The sequence below is a fragment of the Plectropomus leopardus genome, chromosome 23 (genome assembly GCF_026936395.1).
Source record: "Plectropomus leopardus strain MGB_pleo_1.0 chromosome 23, ASM2693639v1, whole genome shotgun sequence".
Taxonomy (NCBI): Eukaryota; Metazoa; Chordata; class Actinopteri; order Perciformes; family Serranidae; genus Plectropomus; species Plectropomus leopardus.
In genome coordinates, this window is record NC_142198.1 from 4,758,232 (window position 1) to 4,784,403 (window position 26,172).

At 38.8% G+C, this 26,172-nt stretch overlaps 3 protein-coding genes across 4 annotated transcripts in view; 1 reads left to right on the plus strand and 2 right to left on the minus strand.

The window, feature by feature from the left end:
• Positions 1–692: 692 nt before the first annotated feature.
• On the minus strand, positions 693–4,031 carry LOC121962031 (ependymin-2-like). Its single transcript, XM_042512212.2, has 6 exons — positions 3,885–4,031; positions 3,667–3,701; positions 2,976–3,110; positions 2,032–2,218; positions 1,854–1,941; positions 693–1,699 (listed from the first exon to the last, which is right to left on the minus strand). Exons 1-6 carry the CDS (start codon positions 3,949–3,951, stop codon positions 1,564–1,566), a joined length of 648 nt encoding a protein of 215 aa, XP_042368146.1. The 5' UTR covers positions 3,952–4,031; the 3' UTR covers positions 693–1,563.
• A 1,050-nt stretch (positions 4,032–5,081) lies between these two features.
• alpk1 (alpha kinase 1) overlaps positions 5,082–26,172 on the minus strand; it is a 96,975-nt gene continuing 75,884 nt past the window's right edge. Inside the window, exons 3-16 of the mRNA XM_088073702.1 lie at positions 23,571–23,664; positions 14,790–14,969; positions 13,357–13,511; positions 13,075–13,273; positions 12,805–12,864; positions 12,626–12,712; positions 12,463–12,539; positions 12,255–12,350; positions 11,247–11,351; positions 9,302–11,105; positions 9,056–9,203; positions 8,519–8,681; positions 7,723–7,909; positions 5,082–7,634 (exon numbers count right to left, since the gene is read on the minus strand). Of these exons, the coding sequence (XP_087929828.1) occupies positions 7,423–7,634; positions 7,723–7,909; positions 8,519–8,681; positions 9,056–9,203; positions 9,302–11,105; positions 11,247–11,351; positions 12,255–12,350; positions 12,463–12,539; positions 12,626–12,712; positions 12,805–12,864; positions 13,075–13,273; positions 13,357–13,511; positions 14,790–14,895 (3,399 nt within the window). The 5' untranslated portion in view covers positions 14,896–14,969; positions 23,571–23,664 and the 3' untranslated portion in view covers positions 5,082–7,422. The remainder of the gene's footprint in view (positions 7,635–7,722; positions 7,910–8,518; positions 8,682–9,055; positions 9,204–9,301; positions 11,106–11,246; positions 11,352–12,254; positions 12,351–12,462; positions 12,540–12,625; positions 12,713–12,804; positions 12,865–13,074; positions 13,274–13,356; positions 13,512–14,789; positions 14,970–23,570; positions 23,665–26,172) is intronic.
• LOC121962248 (RAS guanyl-releasing protein 2-like) overlaps positions 17,831–26,172 on the plus strand; it is a 48,822-nt gene continuing 40,480 nt past the window's right edge. For both annotated transcript variants that reach the window (XM_042512477.2, XM_042512478.2), the window contains exon 1: positions 17,831–18,254. The gene's annotated coding sequence lies outside the window, so the exon portion shown is untranslated. The remainder of the gene's footprint in view (positions 18,255–26,172) is intronic.

Below are 26,172 nucleotides of genomic sequence, written 5' to 3' on the forward strand. Positions count from 1 at the left end.
TTTTTAAATTTTTGGACTATAGTATGATGTTTTTATGATTTTTTAGAAAACATACTTTACTATGATGTTTTTATCAATTCAAGGATTATAATTATAGAATGACATTTGTGTTATTTTTATAACACAAATTTCATATTACTATTAGTAATACTACTACTACTACTATAGTATTACTGCTATATACTACTATTTTTTTGACACTGTATATGTCATTATCCACAATGACTTTTTCTGACATTTTTTTACATAATAAACACATATGTAGTATAATATATTTTTTATGACATATAATGCACTCTGACTTTACATTACATTTGTTATGATACACTAAGGAGGTATTCACACAGTTTATAAAATCAAGGCAAAGTAGGCTAAATGTAATATTTAATGACGTCCAATATTTTCTCCCCAGGGAATTTAGCAGGGAGAATTTCGTCAAGACAAATATACAATAGCTTCTCTTATCATAAAGATTTTTTTGTAGTATTAAAAAATAATTTTAGCATGTCATCTTTAAGTGCAGCAATGTTGATTTCTAAAATCATATAGTCGTGTTAATTGTTTTTTTTTTTTATTGGATATAATATGTTAATTTTGTGAACTCTTAAATTCCTAAAACTGACAATTTGTTTGGGCCAAATATTAGAATTTTTTACATTTACTATATGTTGTCATTACATACAGAGACATGGTAAAATATATGCTTTTTTTTATTGATAATAATGACATGTAGTTACACATCCTCAGGTTGTTAGAAAGAGCATCCCGGTCTCATGGCAACATGTGAGATAGACACAAAAACTCAACAACTGACGTGGTGGTGGCATGAAATGTGTTAAAGTTACATCCTGGGAACCAGAAAAGTATGCAAATGCAATGTTGATGAAGCTCTTTCGCCATGGTGGACACACAAATTAAAGCCACACAGCCATACAGGACGGCTGTGTGGGGACTTTCAACCAGGAAACTGTTGTTTGTGTCCCGTGTAAAATGTAAAAGTCAACATTATTACATAACTTTACATGCTTTTTTTTTAACATAAAGTCTGTAAAGTAGTAAGTAGTAGTAAAGTATTTTATGTAACCACGCAGAGAATATATGTCACTTTGGTCCTGTACCACTTTAACCAAAACCATGAAATTTCCCATAAATTAAACAATTAATTTTTTTTTGTTTTTTAAACCTAACCAAATTGCAACTGTTACACAATGAAACTGTTTGTTTGTCATACGGCCTGAATTGTTTTCATGTACCCAGCTCATAATTTTAATGCATTTCACACACACAACCACTAAATTTGCTGTTTTTTTTTTGTTTTTTTTTTTTAAATCCATTGTCGATATGAGAACATTTGTAAGTGCAGCTTTAGGTTTAGGGCAGAAATGGGTAAATGAAACGAAAAAAGTGTAAAGAAAAATTTGATCTGATTTGATTTTGTCACAGATACTCAAGATGCTTGAGTTAAAGTCATGTATGCCACATATCCAAACAACGATTCAGTAGCTCCACTTGTTAAACTTCAAAACACAAAGACGACGCGGACATTAGTTAAAGGAAGCCCTCTCAATGCTTGTTGAGGAACAAGCTGAGGAAATCTGTCGGCTCCTTTTCAACATTAGCCTGTATCTCTGCATCCATGCAGAAGTCTGGCGGATTGAGCTGACCAGGATCCGGAATTCCGATGACGTTGTTGAAAAAGCTAGTGAACATAAAGTGACATAAAATTGACTTGGCCAAATGCAAATATTTCATAAATATTTCATTTTTTAGAATCAGTGTTTGGCCTGTTGCTATTATACTGTCCTTTATGCTCTATAGGGTGATTTTTAGTGTTGATGTTAATGTAAACTAACCTGGTCACCACCCATCCAAACTGGTCAGTGTGGTACACAGTGCTGACTGGAATGCATCCAAATTCAGTGACTGTGGTCATGTACTTTCCTGTAAGGCCAGAGATGAAAAATAACAGTGTTAAACTGGGATAGATGAATAAAGTGTTAGGGCAGTTCAAACCATTACATATTCTCTCACCTGCTTTATTGGACAGATTTCCCGTCCAAGTGTTGACCAGGAGTCCTTGTCCAGGTCCAGAGGAGCTGCCCACAACAGCCTGGCCCACCAGAGACGCATCTTTTGGGACTGCCCAAGGCTGGAAGTCTGCCTTCAGAGGCTTTTTCTTGCAGGTACGGTCATGCTCATTAATCTCATACATGGTTGCCTGATGGATCAAAGTAGTCGATGAAGATGTTCAATGCATTTTTTGATTAATTCAACATTTTTTTGTTTAATACAACTTCTACACTTAGGCTACAGTAATTTGCTTAAAATGCTATTATTTGTTAAGAGCAAATACAAATTGAATGCACTCAGTGTGTCTTTTAGCAGGGAGAAAATTTTAAAGTCCTCGAATACCAAAATAAAAAATAAAATAAAGAAGGTAAAGTGTTAAATATAACAACAGTGTGCTGAAATATGAGTTGATGATTTATTTGGTCTAGTGAACCCAAATTCTTTTTATTCAGTCAGTAAATATAAATTATATTCCAACAGATATTTAGTAAACCTAAATCAAGTTTGATTACTTAATTTTTACTGTTTTTGTGTGTGTGAACATTTCTATATAACTCATTATATGGAACATTACTACCCAACATATTGCAGCTGTTGGTTTTATTACCATGTACTTATTATATTATTTTGTTGAATTTCATTTAATTATTCAATACTTTTTTTAAAAAAAGCTGAAGTTTCACATAAACATCTTCCTGCACACTAGCCTGGTGTTGTGTGTATGCAGCGCTGGATGAAGCAAAATCAACGCATGAAAATCGCAAATTTGCACTGCTTTTGTAGTGTACCCCAGATGCCGTTTGCCTTTTCAATTTCCCCGAACTGTAATGCTCTCCATACACTCCATTCCACCATTTACCTTATTTTCATTTCAGTAGCATGATTGAAAATGATAAGTTGGGTACCTCTCTGAAGAGCAGCAGAGCATCGTAGGTGAATGACTTATTCTCATAAGTGCCCAGCTCCACGAGGCGCAACCGCTGTCCTAATCCATCGTACAGGTATTTGGCATAAGTCCAAAGCTTTTCATTCTGTGTGGACTGGAGAAAGATCATGTAAGTAAGTTTACAACTCCCACTTAAACCCAATAGCCAGAATAAATTTTAGCATTGTACGTGTCTGTAAACAAACCTATAAACAGCTTTGCATGGTACAATCTTCCCTAGAGATGTACCTTAAACTTAAACGTTAGTTTAACTTAAAATCCAATAACTTTTTCATGGCACAATTTTTACTGGAAATGCAGTAATTACTCACAAAAAACAAACAACAAAAGCTTTTCAAGGCATAGTCTCTTGGAAATGCAGCAAATGCTAAAAAAAAGATCACTTTCGTGGCATAATTTCCCCTGGAAATGCAACGACGGCTGGCTGTAAAAAAAAGCTATTCTTGGTACAATCTCTGCTGGAAACACAGTGAACAGAAATTTGGCGATTGCTAGTTCAAAAAAACAAAAAATGCAGAAATGGAAATTAAAAACATTTTCTGCCGCCAACTGAGCTGCCCTCTTTCACACATTGTACTTCGGCTTACTCATCATGCTCAGGTTGTGCTTTACTACCTCATTAAACACACTTAAACACAATAAACACTCACCACAGTGAGGGCTCCGCTCATGAGAGGGGGAGTTGCTGTGTTGCAGATGAAGATGGGAAAAAATATATCATTGCATTCAAGAAAAGCACATATTTGACACAGTAGAGTAGCATTAAATAAGCCTTAAATAAGTCAGCGATGAAAAACAGCGACAACACAAATATTCTGTAGTAGAAAAAGTACAAAATGACAATGTGTGTCTTTGTTAAAATACTTACAGCATGTGTGAGGCTTCTGAGCCAGGCAGCCTGCCAGGAAACATGATAATATTACAAAGAGTCTCATGTTGTAGGATTCTACGCTCCTGTTGTCAGGTTGCTGCAAACAATCTGACGCTGCAGAGGGAAGTCACTTCCTTAAATACAGACACTGAGGCTTCAGGCAAGAAGTCCAGCTTCCGGGGTTTATGTTTAACCCTATTTCACCCATACATCTGAGTGAAAAGCTGTTATCAGGTTAACAACCAGGCAAAAGGCCATGAGAGGCGGTATCTCTCTCTACAAATTACACACCTGTCCTACTTCATGTCCATTATAGGCTTGTTAACATTTTTTTTTTTACAGAGGGTTTTGTGATTGTTAAGAAATATTATATCTGTAAACATTTCTAACACATTTACTTGGGAATGCACGAGTCAGATTATTTTGGTAAATGTAAAACATAACTTCTCAGTGAAATATGTTAAGTTTTCATGTAGTGCATGTAAACACAGTAACTGTGAGGTCTGTGCACAGTAGGTCAGGGGTAAAGAATGTTGTTTGTGCTCCCTGAAGAAGGTGGTTAATAAACCCAGAACTGGATTTTGGATGAATGTGCTAATATCTCTATCAATGACATCACTGTCATATGATATGGAGGTGTGTGACTGCAGTGATTAAAGCACCTGATTGTTGCACAATCTTCCTGCCTCATTCTTGATTTAACAGCAGCATTGCCTTTACATTCACAATACCCCCCCCAATTCAATATTTACACTTGCATTTTTACTTACACAGTGAAGGGTAAAGTCACACTGTAAGCGAACTGCAATCATGTAGTTTGACTGAATTTAGTAAGGGAGAGTGGGGTCAGTTGGGACATGGGGGCAGTGGGGGCCGTGGGAACAGTGCATTTACAATGCTCATAATAAGCCACAACATCTTCACTTTTAATCTCAGCCTTCTGATTATTTCTTTCTTTTTACAGTTCTTTTGTAAGTGCATTTTTGGCTTTTGTTATTTTTCTTTTATCTTACTTAAAATAATAATAAAAAAGAAATCTGAAAAGCAGATTTTCTAGCCAAGTTGGTACTAGTGTTAGTTGTCTGAATTTTTGTTGGTAGCTAGCACAGGAGTCCAAATTGTGTCCGCTCTCCCTTAGAAGTTTGGGACCATTTGTTGTTTCTACCTTACAAATGCACAAAAAAGTAGACAAAACAGTGTGTGAGTGTTTTATTTTGTATTTTCAGAGTTCAACTATTAAACTTTAATTTTTTTGCAATATCTTACAGAAATCTATCAGCTACTATGGAAGCCTCATTGAGCCGATATGTGTCATTGAGAGGAAGGCCCGGAAGACAGCCAAACACCATATCTCAGTATTTTATGAAAATACAAAAAAATTACAAATGTTTCATTTATTCGCAAAGAAATGTTGGAACAAGTGACATTGTAAATACTAGATGTTCAAATTGAGTCCGCTTTTTAATTTTCTCTTTTTTTTTCTTTTCTATTTTTAGCCAGCAACAAGGTGTGCCAACTCACCCTTCCCATTGTCCCAACAGCCCTGGGGGTGAGAATGCACTCCTTGTACATTTAACAAAGTTGTGCCTTTTATATTCTCGTCAGGCCCTAAAAAACATGGTAAATTATTGGTAGACAAATTATTTTCATTACAGTTCAAGCAGTCTGTGATAATAGAAGTTTTTTTGTGTCAGTACAAAAATGTTTCACATGAACCCACTCTCCCCTATAACAAGGGACAAATACATGTTCTCCTTCATTATTATCAACACTGGCTTTACTATTCCGACTCATGCAACACTGAGATAGGCCTGAAGGGTAAAAGAGAAAAAGGAAAATATTTTATCATAATTACATAGCATTTAAGCAAATGTTTGTCAGTGACGAAGAGATCTTAACACTTAAAAGATTGTCCGAACTGAACAACACACAGCAGTCGACTAATTGGCTGAACTGCGGAAGCTTAAGTAAATATTTTCTGCTTTGTTGTACTCATATAAGGGTAATGTATTATGACACATCCCCATTATGAATAAAAATTGATGCCTTATTCATCTGTAGCCTGCTTTTACATCCTTTTTTGAAAGTCACTGCTCATATTAGTATGTCCACATGTTTATTTTCTATCTGCAGTTGAAACAAATTAATTATCAAAGTAAAAACTGGACCGGAAAAAACTGTAATAAAAACAAATACCTAACATCAAAGTATTAATACAAGCGACAAAAGTTCACTTCTACACAGTGCTCATGACGGAAAATGTTCTTGAAGCACGAGCTTGCCATTATCTGTCAATGTCAGGTGATTCCTGCGCTGTCAGTCCAGTTTGACAGCAATCCAATCACATAACAATGAGACAGTGATTGATTACAAAACCTCCAAAGCAAAACAAGTATTAGCTATTTTAAAAAAAACAAACCCCAAAACCCCAACTAATTCTTGAAGTGGAAGCGAGCTTTAACTAACAGAGACCGGCTTATCATCAAGGTTTATCAGGAACTTGTCCAAGTAAGAGAAATGATCACCTTACCAACACTGGATATGGCCATAATTTCAGTATCTTAATTTATGATCTAAGTATTTAGCAAAAAATCTGTTTAAATTATATTTATGATTTTATGGATAATATCTATGCTGTGTTAATATGAAATGTATCTATAAAAATCTGTTTTAGTGTTTCTAACGTTATTACTGTAAAAAGAAACTGTTTTAACTTAAAAAAATTAGTCCACTGGCTGCAGGAAATTTTTAAGTTGACTGAATTTAAAAAGACAAGTTGTGGTCATTACAAAATTACCTGAACTTGTCTTCTCATATTCAGACAACTTAAAGACTGAATCCTTTAAAACCTGGAGTGATATAACTTCTTTTGTGCTGCTTTCAGACACCTTTTACATGTATTTAAACAGGTTGCAGGTGCGATTTCTTTAAAAAAAAACATGGTAAAAAAGTCAATGAGCAAGTTGGTAAGACATGCTCCACAAACTGCAAAAAATATGTAGATATAGAAAATTATTTTTTAAAAAAACTAGGGAAAAGTATGCAGCGGAAAAAATGAAAGGGAGGGGTAAAACTATGTTTACAATTATCATGATTACTTATTCAAAACTATACAGTATTAAAAAATTATTATGTTCTTAAGCACTTTTCAAAGGTCATGTCTTTTTCATTTTTTCAAACCAATTTTTTTTTAACTTTCTCGTACTTTTTTTTTTTTTTTACTAATTTCTAGATAATTTCTGAGTAACTTTTTCTTTCATTGTCCTTTTCATGTTTTGAAACAAAATTAAGGACATTTACTCAGGTTTTAACGGGATACCACAGCTCAGACACTAACTTTTAAACTTTTAAAACAGATTTGTTTTACAGTGAGCTGAAAACGCACAATTTATCTACATGTAAAATACAGTTCATTGTTGCAATGGATAATTTCAGAAACCTATATCAAATGCATATTTTTGTATTTATAAGCTAAAAACATACATTTTTCACTTATTTGGGAATACAAACACTCAATCACAAACCTCCAAACAACTCAAATTTTCTGATGTAGAACTTGTGGCTGTTTGACCACTGGAGGTAGTTTGAGCAGTTGGCAAATGCCATTGCACTCTGGTCCATGTTGCTCTTCCAGAAAGTACTTCAGGCCTCTGGCAGCAAAGTTGGAGGGACCCTTGGGGGTCTTAGTGGAGTGAATCTGGGGATCGGTGAGGTAGGTCAGCCCTTTGCCATTGGCTGTCACCCATCCTGTGAAAAAGGAAGGAAGATGATTCCTTGACAATTGAGAAATAAGTTTTATGATTTATAGTAAATAGCGATTTCAGTGATCACACACCTTGCAGATCTACAACAACCTCCTGGCAGTTGGAGAGCAGGTAGGTAAAGTGCCCAAATGCAAGGCCATATTCTGTAGCCTGGAAACTTTTGTCCTTCTTTCCGGTGTTGTTGGTCAGTTTGACGAAGTCGCCGAGCATGTAGGGCTCCACTGTCACACAGCCCACAATCTCATTTTCATTCAGAATCTATTAAAAAGTACAGAAAACAAGATTGTTGTTAGGAAATATTTAATGGAACAGTTCATCCCTAAATCAGATATACAGAAAAAATACAGTTATGTAAATTTTTATAGTATCATTTTGTTCAGAAATCAAATGTCTTTATTATATCTCCACAAGTCAATGGAATGAAAACAGTAAGTGGTCTGTCACTACTTAAAATACTTGCAGTTTTGGTATATGGCTCTTATTTGGAGTGTGTGCAAAGACACTTGAGTGAATACTTGCCACTGAGATATTATTTGTATCATAATGTCGACTCATGTTACATTTTAGACTAACAGCCATCAAATTGGCTCTAATACAGTCTTGAGATTGTGTTTCTAGTTGTTGGCTGTCAACTGGAGGGTGTAGTGGGGTACTTTTGAATTTCAACCAACACTGCTCCAAGACTGCTGCAGGCTATTCTGAACTCTGCTATCTCTAGCATTGGTCCTATTTGAGTGATATTTGTTATCAAATTAAGTCATTTCTATTCTAATGCAGCATTTGATATACCTACTTTCGGTATATGGAAAAAACATTTATTTAATATGTATTGTATGTAAATTTGGTCTTGGTACGATTTGGCCTCACCAGTAGTGCTTCCGAGGGAATGAAGAAGATCTGCGCCATGACCTCCTTGTCGTAAAGACTCTTGTTGAATTCAGTCACATAGTACTGGGCTGTCATCTGTCGCTCCACGTCTTTCAGGTGGAACTGGATCTCCTTTGGCTTTAAGTAATCTTTGCCAACATAACTAAGGACATAAATACACAGTTAGACTTGGTCCCAATCCTATTTCTTATTTTTACCCTTACACCCCATTTTTTAGTGCCCTATTACCCCCCAGAATAGAGTTACAAGAAGTAATGGTTGAAACCTTCCCCTATTAAATGGGATTACTCTCAAAGACCCTGATACATCATGTGTACCATCATTTTCATTGATCTTTTGTTTCTTGTGCAACAATTTTGCCAATGATTTCTCATAATACTCGTGTTGGAGTATGCCTCTCAAAAACCTCAATTTGGAGCGCCATGTCGCCCTGACACTGCAACCTAGCCCTCTATCCCAATAAGAATATGGACACATTACCCCTTGGTGTGAATGTGCAAATATGTAGCTGCATACCTGCTTAACCTCTCCTCCTGGTGTAAAAACTGCACCCATATTGCCATTCTCTGCTTGCCCTGCATCCTCATCGACTCCCCAATGTAAACACAGGTCTCCCTGGTGGTCCACAGTCCCGTGGCTTTGGAGAACTTTAAATGAAGAGCACCTGGTAAAGATGACATGAGTGATCAACAGACAGTTGCAATCAATGTTTTGTACCCATGACATGGACAAATTTCAACACCAATTGGAATTCATACTTACTGTAGGCAGTTCTGTGTGCCTTGAGTTTGAATTGTATCTTGTCACTCTGCAGCCTCTTCAGGAGACATTCATGGCAAACTCCAGCCAGTAGGGCTTGGTAATCCTGCTGTGACAAGAAATACTGACTCTCAGGGACGTCGCCAGCTACAGTGCTATGCTTTTGGCAATTGTAGCATGAGGGGTTCTTCATCTGAGGTACACTGGCTTTCTCTGTAGGAGTAACTTCACTGTGTCCACTTTGATGCTCTTCCAGCATCTCAAATGAACTCTCTGTGGAGGTTTCGGTGGAAGCACACTGCTCTGGAACAAACTGGGAAAGGTTTGGGTGTGAGGTTGCTGAGGAGTTCCTAGTAGCAGGTTCTGCAGAAACTGAATCCACTTCAGTCTCCATGTTTGGGTCAACATTAAGGTTCTTCACAGGTCTGGATTCCCATACAGATGTGTGGTTTATGTGTGTGGGATCATGTGCTGAATCACTGCTCTCGGAATCAAGTGTTTCCAAAAGGAAGAAGCTCCCATCAGACTCTGACGACTTGCTGCTTTGGCTGGTTCCTGCTTTTGATGGGCTGCTTGACTGAGGTTTTCTGATTGTGGGGGACCTCAGATCAGCTGGGATTTTCTCCCATGACGACTGGGAACCGAAACTGTCCCCGAGAGAGCTGGATGTTTTGAGAGCTAGCTGGGACAAGGATTGTGCCACTCCTTCAGCTACAGATGGCGTCGGCGCCACATCAACAACGTCGGCCATCCAATCCTCGTCAGTACCAAGCGTCTCTATTCCAGCTTGTATCACTTCAAACTTCTCTGAATCACTGCTCACATGGGAGAAGGAAGTGGCAGGTAATGCAGATCTCAGGACTGTGTGGGAACTGACACCTGAGTTATAGCCCTGTGAGTCTCGCTTCCTGTTTTTATCAGCAGATTCCGACTTGCTGTCGTCAACCTCAGTGGTCAGACAACTCTGATTATGTGCGTTTGCTTCACGTTCGCTGGCAACACTTCCTATGAAGCCGCTGCTGTTGGGCCTTGGAGACCCTGAAACACTCAAAGAGACGTTCTGCCATGAAGAGCCAAGGTCATCTGTGCTTTCTAAGGTGGTACACAGGTCAGGCTTTTGAGGTGGGGGCACCTTACCACATGAATTTGTACCTCTCTGTTGTGGCTCTTCTCTTTTGGGAGGGACTTTGCAGGCCTCAGTGCTGCATTCAGTATTGAGGGTACCAATGGTTGTCCCCAATGCAGTTATACATAACCTCACCCCATGTATCTCATCATTTGTCCCTTTGCAGTTTGTGTTGGTTGCCTCGCACAATGATGCATGATACTTTTGGAACCTCTGCATCACTTTGGCAAAACCTTCCAGAGTGAACTGTACCAATGCGTCTTTGATATTTCTGTAGCTGTCAGGGATAAAAGACCCCTTGTCTGAATTAAGGAAAGGCTCCACTCTTAACAGAAGCTTGACTTGGGCAACTAGATGCATGATTTCAGCACAGATGGTGTCTTTGTCTTGGGTATCTGCATTGCAGTAGTCATAGAAATTCGCTAAAGCTTTCTGGCAAGCTTGAGTTGCCTGCGCCACGACCTCCCGAGGAGTGCCGAGCCATTTGTGAGCGACAGTGAGAGAATAGGCAGCCTTGAGGAAGGTGTGAAGCTCTTGCTTGCTGGTGACCAGCTCACCCTCTGCTTTGGTGAGCAGGCCGATTGCAAATGCCTCTCTGGCTTGCAGTAAGAGGGATTGCCTTTGAGAGGGAGGACACTCCATTGAGAAACTGTACGATAACAAGCAGGTCCCTTGAGTTGCCTAAAGAAAAAGGAGGTCAGAAAGAAGCCAAAGAATCATTGAGGCAGCAGTAAGTAGGATTTATACCTCTTCGGTGTCAGTATCAGAGAAACCATGAGATATGTTGATTATATACAGCAGTGAATCAATAGAACAACCTACCACATTGGTCAGCACATACAGCGAAGCGTATTGGCTGTATACCACTGCCATCTTAGCTGCCTGTGCTGCTGAAAGAAGACGATGACCCCCGTCCCCAAGGAGAGACTGTTCCAACCAATAAGCCAGACACAGACAAGTAATTACACAAAGTTAACAATGTAGAGAGTTGTCATACATTTTTAACAATTAATTGTGAAACTAATTAAACATGCACTTCCCAGGTATTTAACCTCCCATAATCAAACTAGCTAGCACTCCAGCCATAAACAAGCACAGTATCTACAGGTAGGCTATCATAACATATCATAGCACATAAATTTGATGCTTTGTAGGAGCTTTTCAAGATAATTTTAAATAAAATTTAACAACTTATGATCTTTGGACAAATCACAAGTTTTGTTTTTAAAGCATTTCAGGTAAGTATAAAGGTAAATAGTATGTATGTGGTCTCATGCAGAGGTAGATCATATGTAGGAACATGGCTATCAGAGTGAGTTAGGTTAATCTATATTTTACAACATGCATGAAGTAAAAAGACAGTATTGTGTTCAGTGGTGGTTTTTCTGAAGATGCATTGCATTTTAATGTGTGCAAATAATAATTTTGACAAGTTTGTGTGCATCTATTGCTTAAATGGTTACACAATAGTTCATTTGGCATGTTCTTGTTTCTTTCCTGATGACACACCCCATTTCTTTAAACCCAAAAAGCAGGTGTGGCCCTGGCTATGACACAATGCCTGTCTGGTTTGAGTGCATCACATGATACTGGTAATGGATACTGGTAACACAGAGTGCAGCAGTAGATTTTAAAATAGTGATGAAGGAGCATGACGTTATTTTGGGATTTTATGACCATATTTCAAACAATAGCCAAAACAATTCATCTTCAAAACTTTTCTAAAAGATTCTGTGAATTTTAGCTTTTCTGATTTCATAACTTTTCCAGGAATTTAATGAATATTAAAAATCATACAGTTTATAAAAAAATTATATCAGTTAGACTGACCAAATCAGCATCTGGATTGGTCCTAAAAGCGTGGAAGTCCTCATCGTTCATAGACACCAATATGTTGGCCAGTATGCCAAGGGAGGTTCCAATGCCCTAGAAAATACACATACATGCAGCAAGTAAAAGTTAAAAATTTGTGTGAATTGGGATGTTTACAGGCTCAAACCATGTCAACTGCCATGTTGTGGTTGTGTCTCTGTGCTACCTTTTTATCAGGTTGAGGAAGTGCATAGAAGCCGACCAAAGAGGCCCAGATTAGCTCTGCGGCCTCGAGCCACAGGCCTGGAGAAGAGCACAAAAAAAAAGCCATGATATGACTGCATCAGCGAAGTAAACTAGTTTCTCTCACTCTGGAAGAAACATCTTACCTAGTTTTTGCAAAATCATTCCACGTACTTGAACACTAACAGCCTGCACAAGAGCCCTGTCACTTTCAGAGTGGTACACCCAACAACCTTGGTGAGAAAACAGAGATTTGGTTTTATTGTGCTGGTAAATAACAACATAATACACCATTAAAGGCAATTAAAAGAACATAAGCAGCTACCTGTGGCCCCGCTGTTGTTAATCAGGCTACTCAGGATGTATTCCGCCTTCTGCAGTTTGCCTGGAGGGAAGATGATTGAAATGTTTATCCATCTCTGTGTAACAAAACATCAAATATCTCCATAATGACAATGTGTAATTATGACAAAGCCTTTTCACACATCCATGTTATGAGTTTGCACCAAGCACTATTATTTCCCCCAAATCAATTATTAGGAGGATGAATTAAATATTATTCATCCATCAACCTCAGCCCTCCAAAACACTGTACCAGAGTTAAAGTAGACTCTAGCCTGCCGTATGACCAGCTGGGGGGCCACGGGGGTGTCAGGGTGGCGTCTGTGGAGCAGCTTGGTGATCTTCAGCAGGCGGCTGGACTCGTCCGTCCAGTAGAGGAATCGGTCGACTAAGAAGACCACCGCCAGTGCTGCACGTGCCTCCCGAGCCACGATGGAAGCCTTTAGAACAGCCTGGCGTGCAGCAACCATAAATACAGTTGATTTTTTTTCAGTAACATTGTAAAGGAACCATTACTTAGCTGTGTCATTATTACCAGCAGCTCTGACAGGTGCTTGCTGATGAGGTCATTGAGGTTGGTCTTGTCATTGGCGCTGACTGACTGCTTGTACTGCCACTTCTCAGGCACAAAAGGCCACTTCATTTCCATCGCCTCCTGCAGGAGAGAGGCTAGTTCTGCACACAGCGAGTCTGTGGTAAATAATTGTACAAAATGCAGCAAAAAGTGTGTGAGATCAACAGGACCAAAAACTTTGTGCATAACTAAAACAGACAATACTTGATAAACGTGGTAACTTTTTGCAAGAGAAAATAACTATTTCAAGGGTAATCTCCAAATTTTCCAACCTGGACCCTATTTTCACTTTTTTTGTTCAAATAACTGATGAGAACAACAGTTTTTGATACTGGTCAGATTGTTATTCTCAGTGTCTGAGAACCTTATGAAAGGGATCCGAGACTTTTATTTAATGAGTAAAATCCTTTCTTGTTCAACAAAAACATCCCCCTAATTCACCATTGACAATCTCACCAGATCCTATTTAAATAAATAGTCATTTTAGTTTGATCAGATCCAGCATTTTTTTTCTCATATAACTGTGTGAATTTCAACCAAACCGGCATTGGTGATTGTTGCAACACTGAAAAGATGAACTATGATGTTTTTTTGTGAGTTTTATTTTCAGTCAACTTTGAATGAGGTACATTTTATGATAATAAAATGATTGTTTATTACACTGAAGTTGAGTAGGTTTGGTGATAGCAATGTTAGAATTGTAGGGTAGGTATACTATATGTAAATTCTCAAATAAAAATCTGAGTCTGTCAGTAGCGAAAACAAGCAGTCTTAGCAGATGTACAATAACGGTGCAAAGATTCCCCAAGTGGTTACATTACAACCTGTTTTGCTGCTACTGGCTGCAGCACTCTTGTTCAATACTGGACCAATTTAAAAAATTATTCTTCTCAGTCACTTGGACACAAAAACATAGGAAAATAGGGTCCAGATTGAAGAATAGCGAAAAGAATTAAAGACTGCTTTTAGGAAAACATTGTTTTTGCTCTTATTTGACAAATTGGGAAGCAAAGTCCTCTGACTCGACAACATAATTTGCAAATTACTGAGACCGGAGCCTCCAGTAGAGGGGATGGGACAGTTGTGGGTATTTTATATTGTAGAACTGCTTCAGTGTTATTTTAGGATTAATCATTTGTGACAAAATCAAAGTAAAACAGCTTTTATCGATTATTGCAAACACCACTAGAAGGACTATGAGGAGGAGAACAAACATGATTTTAACAGATTATCTACCTTACGTACTACTGCTTGGATATACTAACAGTTTCAGACAATATGACAAAATGCATTTTATAAAAGTTACCAACATTAACTTTTATCCAAATCCTTATCTGACCTTCACCCATGCCCAAACGAAAAACTTAAACAAACAGCACCATCTTGTGTCTGACCTCTGCACCTGCAGTAGTCGAGCCTCTGTGCCTCAGAGGCCTGTGTGGACTGCCGAGCCGCTCTGAGGCACTCCTCCAGTAAACCCCCCACCTCCTGGCTGTCCATTCTGCTTAATGGATGCTGTAGCTGTTGCCCAGAATGAAGGGATTTCCTCTTTTGTTGGACTCTTCACACCGTTTCTGTGTTAAAGTGATTCAAGAAGGGGAATTCCATGAAATGACCAGACTGCTGATGACTAAGGATTGCACCAATTGGTCTGGTTGTAAATTTCAAAACACGAAAGACTGAATCAATACATGAATAAAAACTGAAATGAATTAATAAATAATATGGAAAAAAAGAAAACCCATTCTTGTTTTTTTCCTCAATTAAAATCCATATATATTTAAGGTCTTGTATTTTGACGGACAGTAGCCTACAGTGTTCGTGATTTGCCTGTATTCCCCATTAAAACAATGTCCCTGTAGGAAATATTTATGGTCCTAAACTCTTTGAAACATGGAGCGAGTTTACTTTACTTATACTGCTTTCAAATGCCTTTCACCAATATTTAAACCTTAGAGCTCTGAGTAAACTGGTGCTGTAAAAAAGAAAAGAAAAAGTAAAAAAGAAAAAAGGCAATGAGCAAATTGATAAGAAATGGTCCACAAATTGCAAGGAATTTGTGAATGCAGAAAATTATTTTTAAAAAAGCATGAGAAAACGTTTTGGGGGAAAAAACAAACAAAAAAACTATATTTTTAATTGTCATACTTGTCTATTTAAAATACTGTAACAAAATGACATTTTTAAAGCACTCTTTTCACGTCTTGTTTGCCTTGCTTTCATGTTGTTTTTTGTTGTTTAGTTTTTAATATTAGGCAATTTCCTGTTTTGTTTTTAAAAGAAATCAAGATAAATTTCTCCGGTTTTTAAAGGGTTAACAGTGACTTTGTAATAAACTTTACTTTCAGTTCTGTCAAACTGGATGTTTTGTTCCTTCTAACTATCACGCACACGAAAAAATGAGAAAACATAGACTGTATATAAATGTGTGGAACGCACCCTTTATTATGGAGCATGCCCATAAAGTTTTTACAACTGTTATATTGTAAAGTGCAGTGTACCTACTGTTCTGACAGTAAAAAACAAATCCACAGACATTATTTCACAGGATTGGAAGTTTCTGTGGTCACATTTACAATTAATCTTCTCACTTCAGTCAAACGCTACCTTACAAGAGTGTCTTTTTTACTATAAAGTCGGATTGATAGAATATTATTTCCATAAACAGCACCTACCGTCTGCAAGTTCTCCACTTCCTGGAAGGGCAGCGCTACACTGTGCTGCCTTCAAATACTGTCGGAAATGTTGCACTTCCAACTTGAGAGAGCTAGTTTTAAGCCTCTCCCTTGTACTTTTCAGTGACTTTTATGTGTTTTCCGGTATGTTTTCAGACTGTTTTTTCCACTGAGCTGTCAGTGAGGCAACAGACATGTTCTAAAATGACAGTGAAACACGTCAGGGCTTAAAAGGGGAATGCCATCTAAACTTTGCTTTCTGTTTTCTGTCTCTCAAAGCCAGAAAACAGAAAAGTAAGTTTCAAAATTGTGATGTCATACGCAATACAGCAGCTTGAATTAGTGGCCCCTCAGAATGTTCTTTTTTCTTTTTCTTAAATACCCAAATGAGCTTTATAAACTGAATCACTGAATTGCTGAATCATAAATTTGAGTTTTAGCACTCTAGTTTTGGGAGAGGTGAGATTTTTTTTTTAAAAAAAAGGGCACTATTTTTGGGAATTTCTCGGACCATCCAAATAATATATGAATTTTAAAAACTGGCATATTTCCCCTTAAATTATGCATCACCTGTACACAAAATGTCACATGTTGTGTTCAGGTGATGCAAGTTGTGATGGAAGTGAACTCTATCATGTAACAACAGGTATGTATACTGTATGTGGAGTATATCACTATGATAAAAATATTTATGTAGTGTATGACCTTTCTGGTTGACACGTGAATATATTCTAAACAGAGCATATACATTTAAACTTGTAGTCTATTGTTTTGGGGGCCTTTTTTAAGTGGCCAATTGAAGCAACGTTTGCTCAGCATCATTCCAATAATATGTACGTGATGCAGGGGTTTTCAACTCAGAAGTTATTCTAAACAACTATGTGATTTGGTCTATATTCAGAACATTCCCCTGGGTGCTTTCCGCATCATCTATAAGATATTTTGTAATTCATTATGGAGCAGCGCCTTACAAAATATTTAATGACATCACAATTTTGAGTTTTTGGCACTGTAGTTTTGGGATTTGAGAGAAGCTGTTCGTGTCTACTGATGTTTTGGTAACTTTCTTAGACTATAGATATAACGTATGAATTTTGGAACTTGGCATAGTTTCTCTTTAATCCTGCATGACCTGAATGCAGCATGTGACGTTATACAGGGAGCAAAACCCTATCCTGTAGCAACAGGTATGTGTACTGTAGGTACAATATATCAAGAGGGGGAAAAAAAACATGTATTTAATGCGCAGCCTTTCTGATTCGGCTATGAAAATATTCTAAATATAGCATTAAACTGATACCTTTAATTCCGCATGACATAAACGCAACGCATGACGTTATGAAGGGAGTACAACCCTGTCTGTAGCAGAATGTAGGTGTACTATCCACTATATATATATGTGTGTGTGTGTGTGTGTGTGTGTGTGTGTGTGTGTGTATGTATGCATATATATTTAATGTGAATCTTTCTGATTAACATAATAAACAGCAATGCAGCACATCATTTGAACCCGTATTGAGTGCACCTGAAGGCAGCACAGTACTAGAAGTGAAGTCATGTATGAGACTATTAAGAAAATATTCATTTTCATTGACAAGACGTACCAAAATCGGAGAGTGGTAATCAGAATGATTGATTGTTATGGTGTGTAATGGTGTGTAGCGGCTCGCGCACAACAAGCATGTGCAGCCCGCGGCGTTGCTGTGTTACTACCAATAGGCGGGACTGTGGCTCTGCAGTGTGATAGCGAGCCGCGCAGCTGGAAGAGGAGCAGAGAGGGCTGGCACGCGGTCCAGCTGCGACCAGATGACTGAGCTCAGCTGCTAAACACGCCAACAACAACAACACACCAACATTCACAACTTGCTGCCGAGCGCGCCACGAGATGACTTGTGCGCACTGCAGGGTTAATGTGCCGTGAAAAAAAAACAACCGCATAGCCCATTCAGAGAGCATCAACCCAGCCATCAACTCCGAGGAGGGATCCGAGTGCATCTCCTCTGATGACTTGTTGGGTTTCGATCATCGGCGCCTTCTCTCCGCAGGACCCAGCGTTCCCACTTTGGGGCCAAACAGGCGTTTTGAGTGTGATGGTGCTGGTGATGTAACGTTTTGCATCTCAGTCCACAACTGTTCTTACTGTCGCCTCATCTCCCATAGCATGGGACCCTTCAAACTCTAAAGGTAAGACGTGTCAGAACTTGTACTGAGACCACTAGAGACGTTTTTACGCACGGCGTGTTTCAGATGTCTTTTTATCTGCTCTGGTCAGACACTTATATTTAAAAGAAACCCGCCACGGTGTAATATTAGGTGTCTTTCTAATCTACTCCTACTTTATATATCCTACAGCTGTGTAAATGTCTATTATTGTGTTGCAACCGCACTTCAGATCATGCGATGACTTGTGTTCTTGCACCATCAGCCACAGCAATGCCAGAATTGCATGGTGACTCAACTGGGAGTCATGGGTGCGCTTTTGTACTTTGTGTTGGGAAAAGTGCTCTCAGGTGTTTTGAGCCCAGACTTGTTCCAAGCTGCAACCAGGCTGAAAAATGAAGTCAATGCAGAAGTGCCAAAAACTGTAGTTCCACTGATGGCCACTAGAGGCTGGCTCCAATACAGAGTAATGCTGTCTTCAAGGGCTACTCGGAAATATAATTTCTACTATTGTTATACAATTAAAGCGCACAAATGGCCCTCCACAGTCATAATTATGAGTGGGAAATTGGTAAATTTTGATGCTACTTTAGTTGCAGAGTTGTGGCTTTTGTGCGACGTTTCAGGGCAGCAGACATAGTGGATGGAAAGCATGGAAACTGTGTTAATAATTGATGTTAAGAATATATATATATATATATATGTATTATTCCTAGTAGCTATCATTTACTTTTAGAAGTTGCATATTTTAGTATATGCATCTATTACCGGTAGCAAGCAAGCATACTTTAAACTATAAAGCATGCAATTAAACAGTTTCCCACAGCAACCAGACTGCTTAATCAAAGAATGTGAACAGCACATATGTAAGAGTCTGTTATTTTAGAATATTCTTTATTTTTAAATCTTTGAATCAAAATGATTTATTTTTTTCTATTTTAGCGCAATTTGAGCATATTTATCAGTGTTCTTATTTATCAGCTCATTATTTTAGTTTTTATTTATTATCTTGCACTGAATTACAATGTGAGAAACACAATTTTGTTTTTTATGTGAAGCATAAAAAGGAAAAATAAACGTAATCTGAAATACTAGTTGAGAATACTGACATTGATAATGATGTTAACTAGCCAACGTTAACGCCACAACTTTGCTGAGGCCATTGTTGTTAATCATAATAAATAAACTTAACAAATAGTAATTGTCAAATTGATGTTATTATTACCAGTGGTTCTAGTATTATGGTGCACTACGGTTTTGCATGTGGTTGGTGCATGTTGCATTGCTGTGCTAAAGCAGAAGTTTTTGTTCAGCTCCCAAAAAATGTGATTCAGGCATTTAAAAGCTGAGAACAATGATATACGTTTTTTTTTCATTAGCTATTAAGTTTCTAAAAACTTCTTTTCCACCAGACCCCCCTTGGAGGGTTGGGTTGATTGGGCATGGTCCCCCCCAATGTTAAATAGTTGTTTACAGCCCTGCAGAAATGGAATTAACAGGTAAATGCAGTTATTTTCAGGAAGAGGAGCATCATAGCACACAGTAAAGATGGATGGAGGAATTCCTAAAATTAGATTTAGGGAGTGGCTTGGTCTTTATCCTGCTTTGACTGTGGTGAGAATGATGGTAAACAAAGGTCCGTTGGCGTGCAAAGTTATGGCTTGACAAAGAGGTGGAGAGGAGTGAAGATGCCTGGCTGAGGTTTCCATGAAATGGCAGTGACACTGACTTTCAAGGCCTCTGGCAGCTCTGCTAATAGCCAATAAACACCTGTGTGCTGATGAGAATTCACCGTGACTGGAGAGTAACACTCGGGGCCACGTCCCTGCACATCCTTGCTGCTGAATTAAACATGGGAGAGGTCAGACTTTGCCCACTTTATTTTCCTTCAATCAGCCCCCAATTATTACCTGTTCTCCTACACAGGCTGCAGCTGTCTGACTGCAGTGACTCGAGGTGATTTTTCTCCCACCGCCCTCAAAGCAGCGGGGGATTAGGAGGCATCTTTGAGTGCCGGGGCTGCTGATTACTTGCTCTGAGATGTCTTCGCTTATGCTTCACCCCTGCCTTATCCAACCATGTTTTGATGAAAGAGCAGTGGGGATTTGACTTGTAAGCCTGCTGCCTCTCTGGACATTTGAAAGTCTTAGCAGCCGTAGCTTTGCAGCCCGTCACATCCTCGTAGGAGGCAGAAAAGTCACTTTATTGTGTGTTTTTTTCCCCTGATTTGGCCAGAGCTACATGTTGCTGATTAACCCTTTGAAACCTGAGCAAGTATGGGGAGAAATGAACAACACATGGCCCAAAAATCTGCAAAGAAAATTAGAAATAAGTCCTGAAAATAAGTTAAAAAAAAACCAAACAAACAAATAAACTAAAAAATGACCAAAAAGTGCTGAGAAATATATATGTATTTATCTTATATATATTTTTTAGCGTTTGAAATATAAAAATATTATAATTTTTGTTGTTTCCCTGTTTTTTTTTAAAACTTTTTAAATAATTTTTCAGTAATCCTTTCTCTTTTTTAAACCTATTTTGGGGTAATTTTCATGACACCTTTTACTAGTTTCTTGCAATTTGTGGTACATTTCTTGCCAAGTTGGTCACTGCCTTTGTGCCCCATGTTTTCCAAAGTAATGGAACCATTTTGCTTACCTTTCAGAGGGTCAAGTACTTGTGAAAGGGGTCTAAACGCAGCACAAGAAAACTGACGACAATCGAGGTTTTAAAGGGTCAACTGTTCCTGTTTTGAATGCTGGACAGGCTTGCTTTGTGTGCGCTTGTTCGTCCAGATCGGCGTCTGATTCAGAGAATGCAAATTATCATACATGACAGAGAAATCTGCCAGCAAAGCAGGGATCAATAAAACAATTAGACCAAAGTCCGTTTTATCAGCTGCTTCAAAGTAACCTCTGTGGTGTGTCCAACAAGTGAAGTGGTGCTTGACTTTAAAAGTGCTTTAAAAAGATGGGATTTAAAGAATGCCATCAGTGTATTTCTCCCAAAAAATCCTCTGCATCTTGTTTTTTCTCCTCTTTCTCTCCTATGCTGCCGCAGTGCAATTACTTGAGGCCTCTGGAGCGGCCACCCTTGATATTTAACATCACTGCCAGCCACCTCCTCCACCTCAACCTGCAGCAGTGTGGCACTTATCATGAGACCCAGCCATAATTGGATCCATTGTGCAGGGCTGCTGCTTTATGCCAAAGGAGCAACAGAAACAAAAATGATGGGAGGGGGAGGAGGAGGAGGAGGAGGCAGAGCAGAGGGACATGGTGAGGGAGAGGTAAACAAATCCCAATCTAAACAAGAAAATAAATCAAACAAAAAAGGAAATAATTACACGAGGCGGACAGGAGCTACAGCTCAGCCAGACACGAGTACTGGGTGTTGGCCATCACTGGGGCGTACGGTCCAATGCACCTTCTGCCTCTGTCCAGTGACTCCCCTATCTCATCCCATCGATTCCTCCGCAGTCCCTGTACTCTCAACAGTTGCCAGGAGAAAATGTTGGCATTGTATGTTTCTGCAAACAGCGAATATGTTGCATTTGTATGTTTTTCACGCATCACACCAATGTTTCTATAGTGTTGTAGTACATGAGCTGCAGCTGCAGCTTTTAAGCCACAAAACGAGTGGAAATTGCTCCAAAAAACCGACATAACGGCGATTCCAGACGCGAAAGTGCCATAAAAAGCAGTTGTTTTTTTTTTTTTTTTACATAGACATCACTGTCTTTCCCGTGGAGGTAGTATCATAAAAAAACATGTTTTCTCACAGAGACATCGCTGTGTTTCCTGTTGGAATAATGTCATGAAAAGCAGTTGCTTTTTTACATAGACATTGGTGTGTTTCCTGTTGAGATAGTTCCACAAAAAATTGTTTTTTAACGGACATCGCTGCATTTCCAGACAGGATAGTGCCATGAAAAGTGGTTGTTTTTACCAAGGCATTGTTGCATTTCCAGCTGGGCAAGTGCCACACGAAGTGGCTGCTTTTTCACTGTGACATCACTGCAATTTGAGTCAGATAGTGCCACAAAAAATGTTTTTTAATTGATTTTTTAAATATTTTTTAACCCTTTTAAAGTGCTTATTTTCCACTAAGACATTAACAGTTTCTCTAGCTGAGATTGTTCCACCAAAAAAATCTTTTCCTAAGCATGTTTTTTGTGCCCTAACCCTCCCACATGTCAACCACAGCATTGTTGAAACCCTTTCTACCTTTAAATTCTGTTTGAAAACACCCCTTTTCAGGCTGGTATATTGAGTGTGATTTTATGGTGACACACACATCTTGATTTGCACTGATGATGATTATAATGATTTCATCAAGTTATTACATGAACTTATTACTGCTTATTAATGATTATTTTAATTTATGATGCATTGCTGCTTGTTTTTAACCGTGCCTTGTAAGATGCCCTTGAGTGTGACAGGCGCCTATAAATAAAATGTATTATTATTATTATCATTTTGTGTGTATCTTATGTGAGTTTAACTCCAACACGAAATGTTGTTAAGTTACAGTTGATAACTTTCATAGAAAAAAACTTTTTGTTATATTTGCTTAAACTATCACTGTATAATTATTAAAGAAAATAAATTTCAACATATTCACTACGTAAAAATGCACAAATATAACATATCTGTAGTTTGTAGAAACATACAAAACCAACTGTATATTTGCGATCTATTGCTGCATTTTGCACCTGCCAGCTGAATTTATGTTTTCTTCTGATCTAGTGTGTGTTTTTACATTAGTAAAGATAAATCAAAGACATATTGCAGAGTCTGAGTTAGGATCGGTTTTGGTTTGACTCCCACAAACTTTGCAGGACAACAGTGATCCTAAAAATATGTCAATAAATGATCTAATCGTGAGCGGATGTGACATTTCTTAGGGCTATCAGGGTCACTTCAAAACCTCACCCAGGAGTTCAGTATAGAAAAATAGTCATCTCTGCTCTTTTTCTGTCCCTCCTGGGATTTTTTCTGCTCCTCCGTCATGTCTTTGACTCCCATGAAAGTGTGCAGACCCTGTAAAATCTCCACTGCTCTCCTCACCTTTAAAGGCATGGCTACAGCGCAGAGGAGAGAGGCGACAGCAGAGGATTGGGAGACACAGGAGGAGAAGGTGGCTGTTAAAGTGTTGGACCTAAAGGGCTATAAATCAAGCTGCGGCTGGAATTAAATCCGTCAGGGGGGAACGCAGTGGTGGATGAGCCTGGTGGGAGGGTGGATCGAAACTCACAGGCTGCTGCATCTAAACTGGTGTAGTGATTACTTAAGGAAGTGAATTAGTGGCAATAGTGATTGCACGGCTGTGATTAGTTACCGTTTCGGTTGCATGGCGTTGCTGTGAGCTACAGGTGTTAGGGCGTGCCTCACTTTCGGAGAGGGAATCGAAAACGCACGTTGGCGTCCTGCACCTGCAATAAAGAAAAAAAAGCATCCTTTAGATTTGTTATCATCTGTCTGTTTGCAGTGTGTAATCTCTAACTCTCTTCATCTGGATGTGCATTGTGAATGGTGTATTAATGCTGCAGGAAACTGGGGGTGGTGGTCTGCTCAGGGATGCAAGCTGTTTTAGGGAGGAATACATAAACAGGAACTAGCCAGGGCTGTTAGAAAAAAAGAAAAAAGCCTGCAGGGGTAATGAAGAGGCTGGCTCGGTGAATGTGAAACTCCTAGCACACACAACATGAAACTAGTTCAGAATGACTGTTACATAAAAGCAACGTGCAGCTCAGTGAGCACAACTCTGACAGGCAGGGGGAAACAAAGCAGATAAACACTGCAAAAAAACAAAACAAAATTAGTCTCCAGATGCACAGTATGCCCTCATCTGCAAACCATACACATTTCTTAGAAAACCTGAATTGTGAAAAAAGATTCAGCATTGGTGTCTGAGCTCAAACAGAGGCTGTTTTTTTTCTGGTGGGTGTTTTCCTGCAGTCTGTGTTTCTGCATGAGGAGTGGGCCTCTGCTGCCTCCGGGCAATGAAACTGAAGCTTTCTGTTATAGGAATAGTTTTTTTTAGTTGTTACATGTTGGTACATATCTTAATGCACTTTCTCAGAGTTACTACAGACTACAGCCAGCAGATGGTTAGTGGTATCAATCTCATATAACTCCCAGCAAGAATGCAAATAAGTGCATTTCATGAAATTTTGAACTTTTGCTTTAGTTTGCAGAAGCAGAAAATATCCTGCATTTCTTACATATTTATCATAAATTGTGTTCTTATTCTTAGTATCTGGTAAAAGCACTCTTCCTGAAATATACAAATATTTCAGATTATGTTCTGTTATGTACTTTGTTTGCCAGAGATAAAAGTAACAACAGGAAGTGAGATTCCTGACCTCAGCATTGCAGAAATTGAATGCTGACCGCGGCATGCTCGGATGGTATCAAACGGTTGGCAGGAACTGCGGAAAAAGAACTCTGTTGCACATTTGCTTTTTTTCACAATGTGGCCTTAACTTTCGCTCATCACAGAGCGAGAAGGAAGTTGTGCCAGGGAGATAACTGAAAATTCTCAAATGTAGAGAGAAAAACTTGAGAAAAAAAACCCATCTAAGAATAATGAGAAGTCATAACACTTACAAATAACCCATTGTGTATGAGACTGTTTTTAAAAAAAAGTGTGGACACGCACAATTACTCGCCACATTTCACACACACATAACAACACACCCTTCCGGTATTTGTTATGTAGCAAACTTTCACATCTGGTAAAAGGACAGAAGTTTGAACAGGAAGCCTCCACACAAAGCAGCGAAAACACTGTGACACAATGATACATTGTTATGTTTTGGGGGTGTGTGTGTGTGTGTGTGAGTGTGTGTGTGTGTGTGTGTGTGTGGGGGGGGGGGGCAGATATTATAACAGTTCAGGAGATCGGCAGCAGTGCCCTTTCTGTCTCACACATGGCACTTTTCATTTGAAGTCAGAAAGTTGAGATGTGAGATATGAGAGTGTGCCAGATGTGGAACAGGATGTGTGACTATTTTTTTTCTCGTTTCGGAGGATGTAATGAAACATAACACTCCAGAAGCTGCTGTGAAATGTGCATATTTTTAATTCTTGTGTTATTTCAAGATTTTGAAAAAGTGCTGCTTAGCTCTTTCACATATACAGTATTGCTTTAAGGACAGATTCAAGTTGCATGTTTTTTTCCTCCCTCTGGTGTTTTCTTTCGTTACTGTCCCACCCTGTGTGATATCTCTTTCCATGTGTGACTGGGCTCAAGCGAGGTCGAGTATGCTCTCTTCCTGCCTCCTAGTCTCTTTCTTTATCTTCCTCCACCTCCCCCCCTCTGTCCCTAAGGAGCAACTGTAGCTGCTAATCTCAGTTTGCAGCCGGTGCGCCCCCACCGATGTGGCATTCTGTGTGTCCAGGGAAAAGGAAACGTTTCTCTTCCTGCTCTCAGTACCCTGCAGTCTGTAAATAGAGCCTGTCACCAGCCGCTCTGTAAGCCCCTCCGGAGAACTATATCTGTCCCATCGTACAACACCCTTGCTACAACTTCCTGAAACAAACTAGGGGGTGTTGGGCAAGAGATAAAGGTGGAGTGTATATGACATGAAGAAGTGGTGTTTGTATGTGTTTTTGCAGTCTTGTAATCCTATCCACATGGCCTTACAAGGACAGAAAGATGCATGCATATTATTGTCCCACACTTTAGAAACTAGGCTCAAAGTTACAGGCAATAAATTACCATAACCATTTGAGACATTTTTTTCAAATAGTTACCAAATACAAAAAGGTTTGTCTGTCTCTACCAGCCATGAAACTACCTTTACAGTGTGTACTACCAGGTTTGATTATTTGTTAGATATCTAAAGCTTTAAGAGCTTCTAGTCATAGCATACGATGAAAGGATGGAAAATTCAACCCTAGCACGACTGTACTCCTTGATAAGGTGATGGTACTAT

What these genes read in the sequence shown, in the direction of transcription:
- LOC121962031 (XM_042512212.2), bottom strand. Translation starts at nt 3,951, where the DNA reads ATGAGACTCTTTGTAATATTATCATGTTTCCTGGCAGGCTGCCTGGCT. An exon ending in TGAGCGGAGCCCTCACTGTG is followed by an intron (nt 3,111 to 3,666) that starts GTGAGTGTTTAT and finishes ATCTTTCTCCAG; the next exon opens with TCCACACAGAATGAAAAGCT. An exon ending in TTTGGATGGGTGGTGACCAG is followed by an intron (nt 1,700 to 1,853) that starts GTTAGTTTACAT and finishes TATGTTCACTAG; the next exon opens with CTTTTTCAACAACGTCATCG.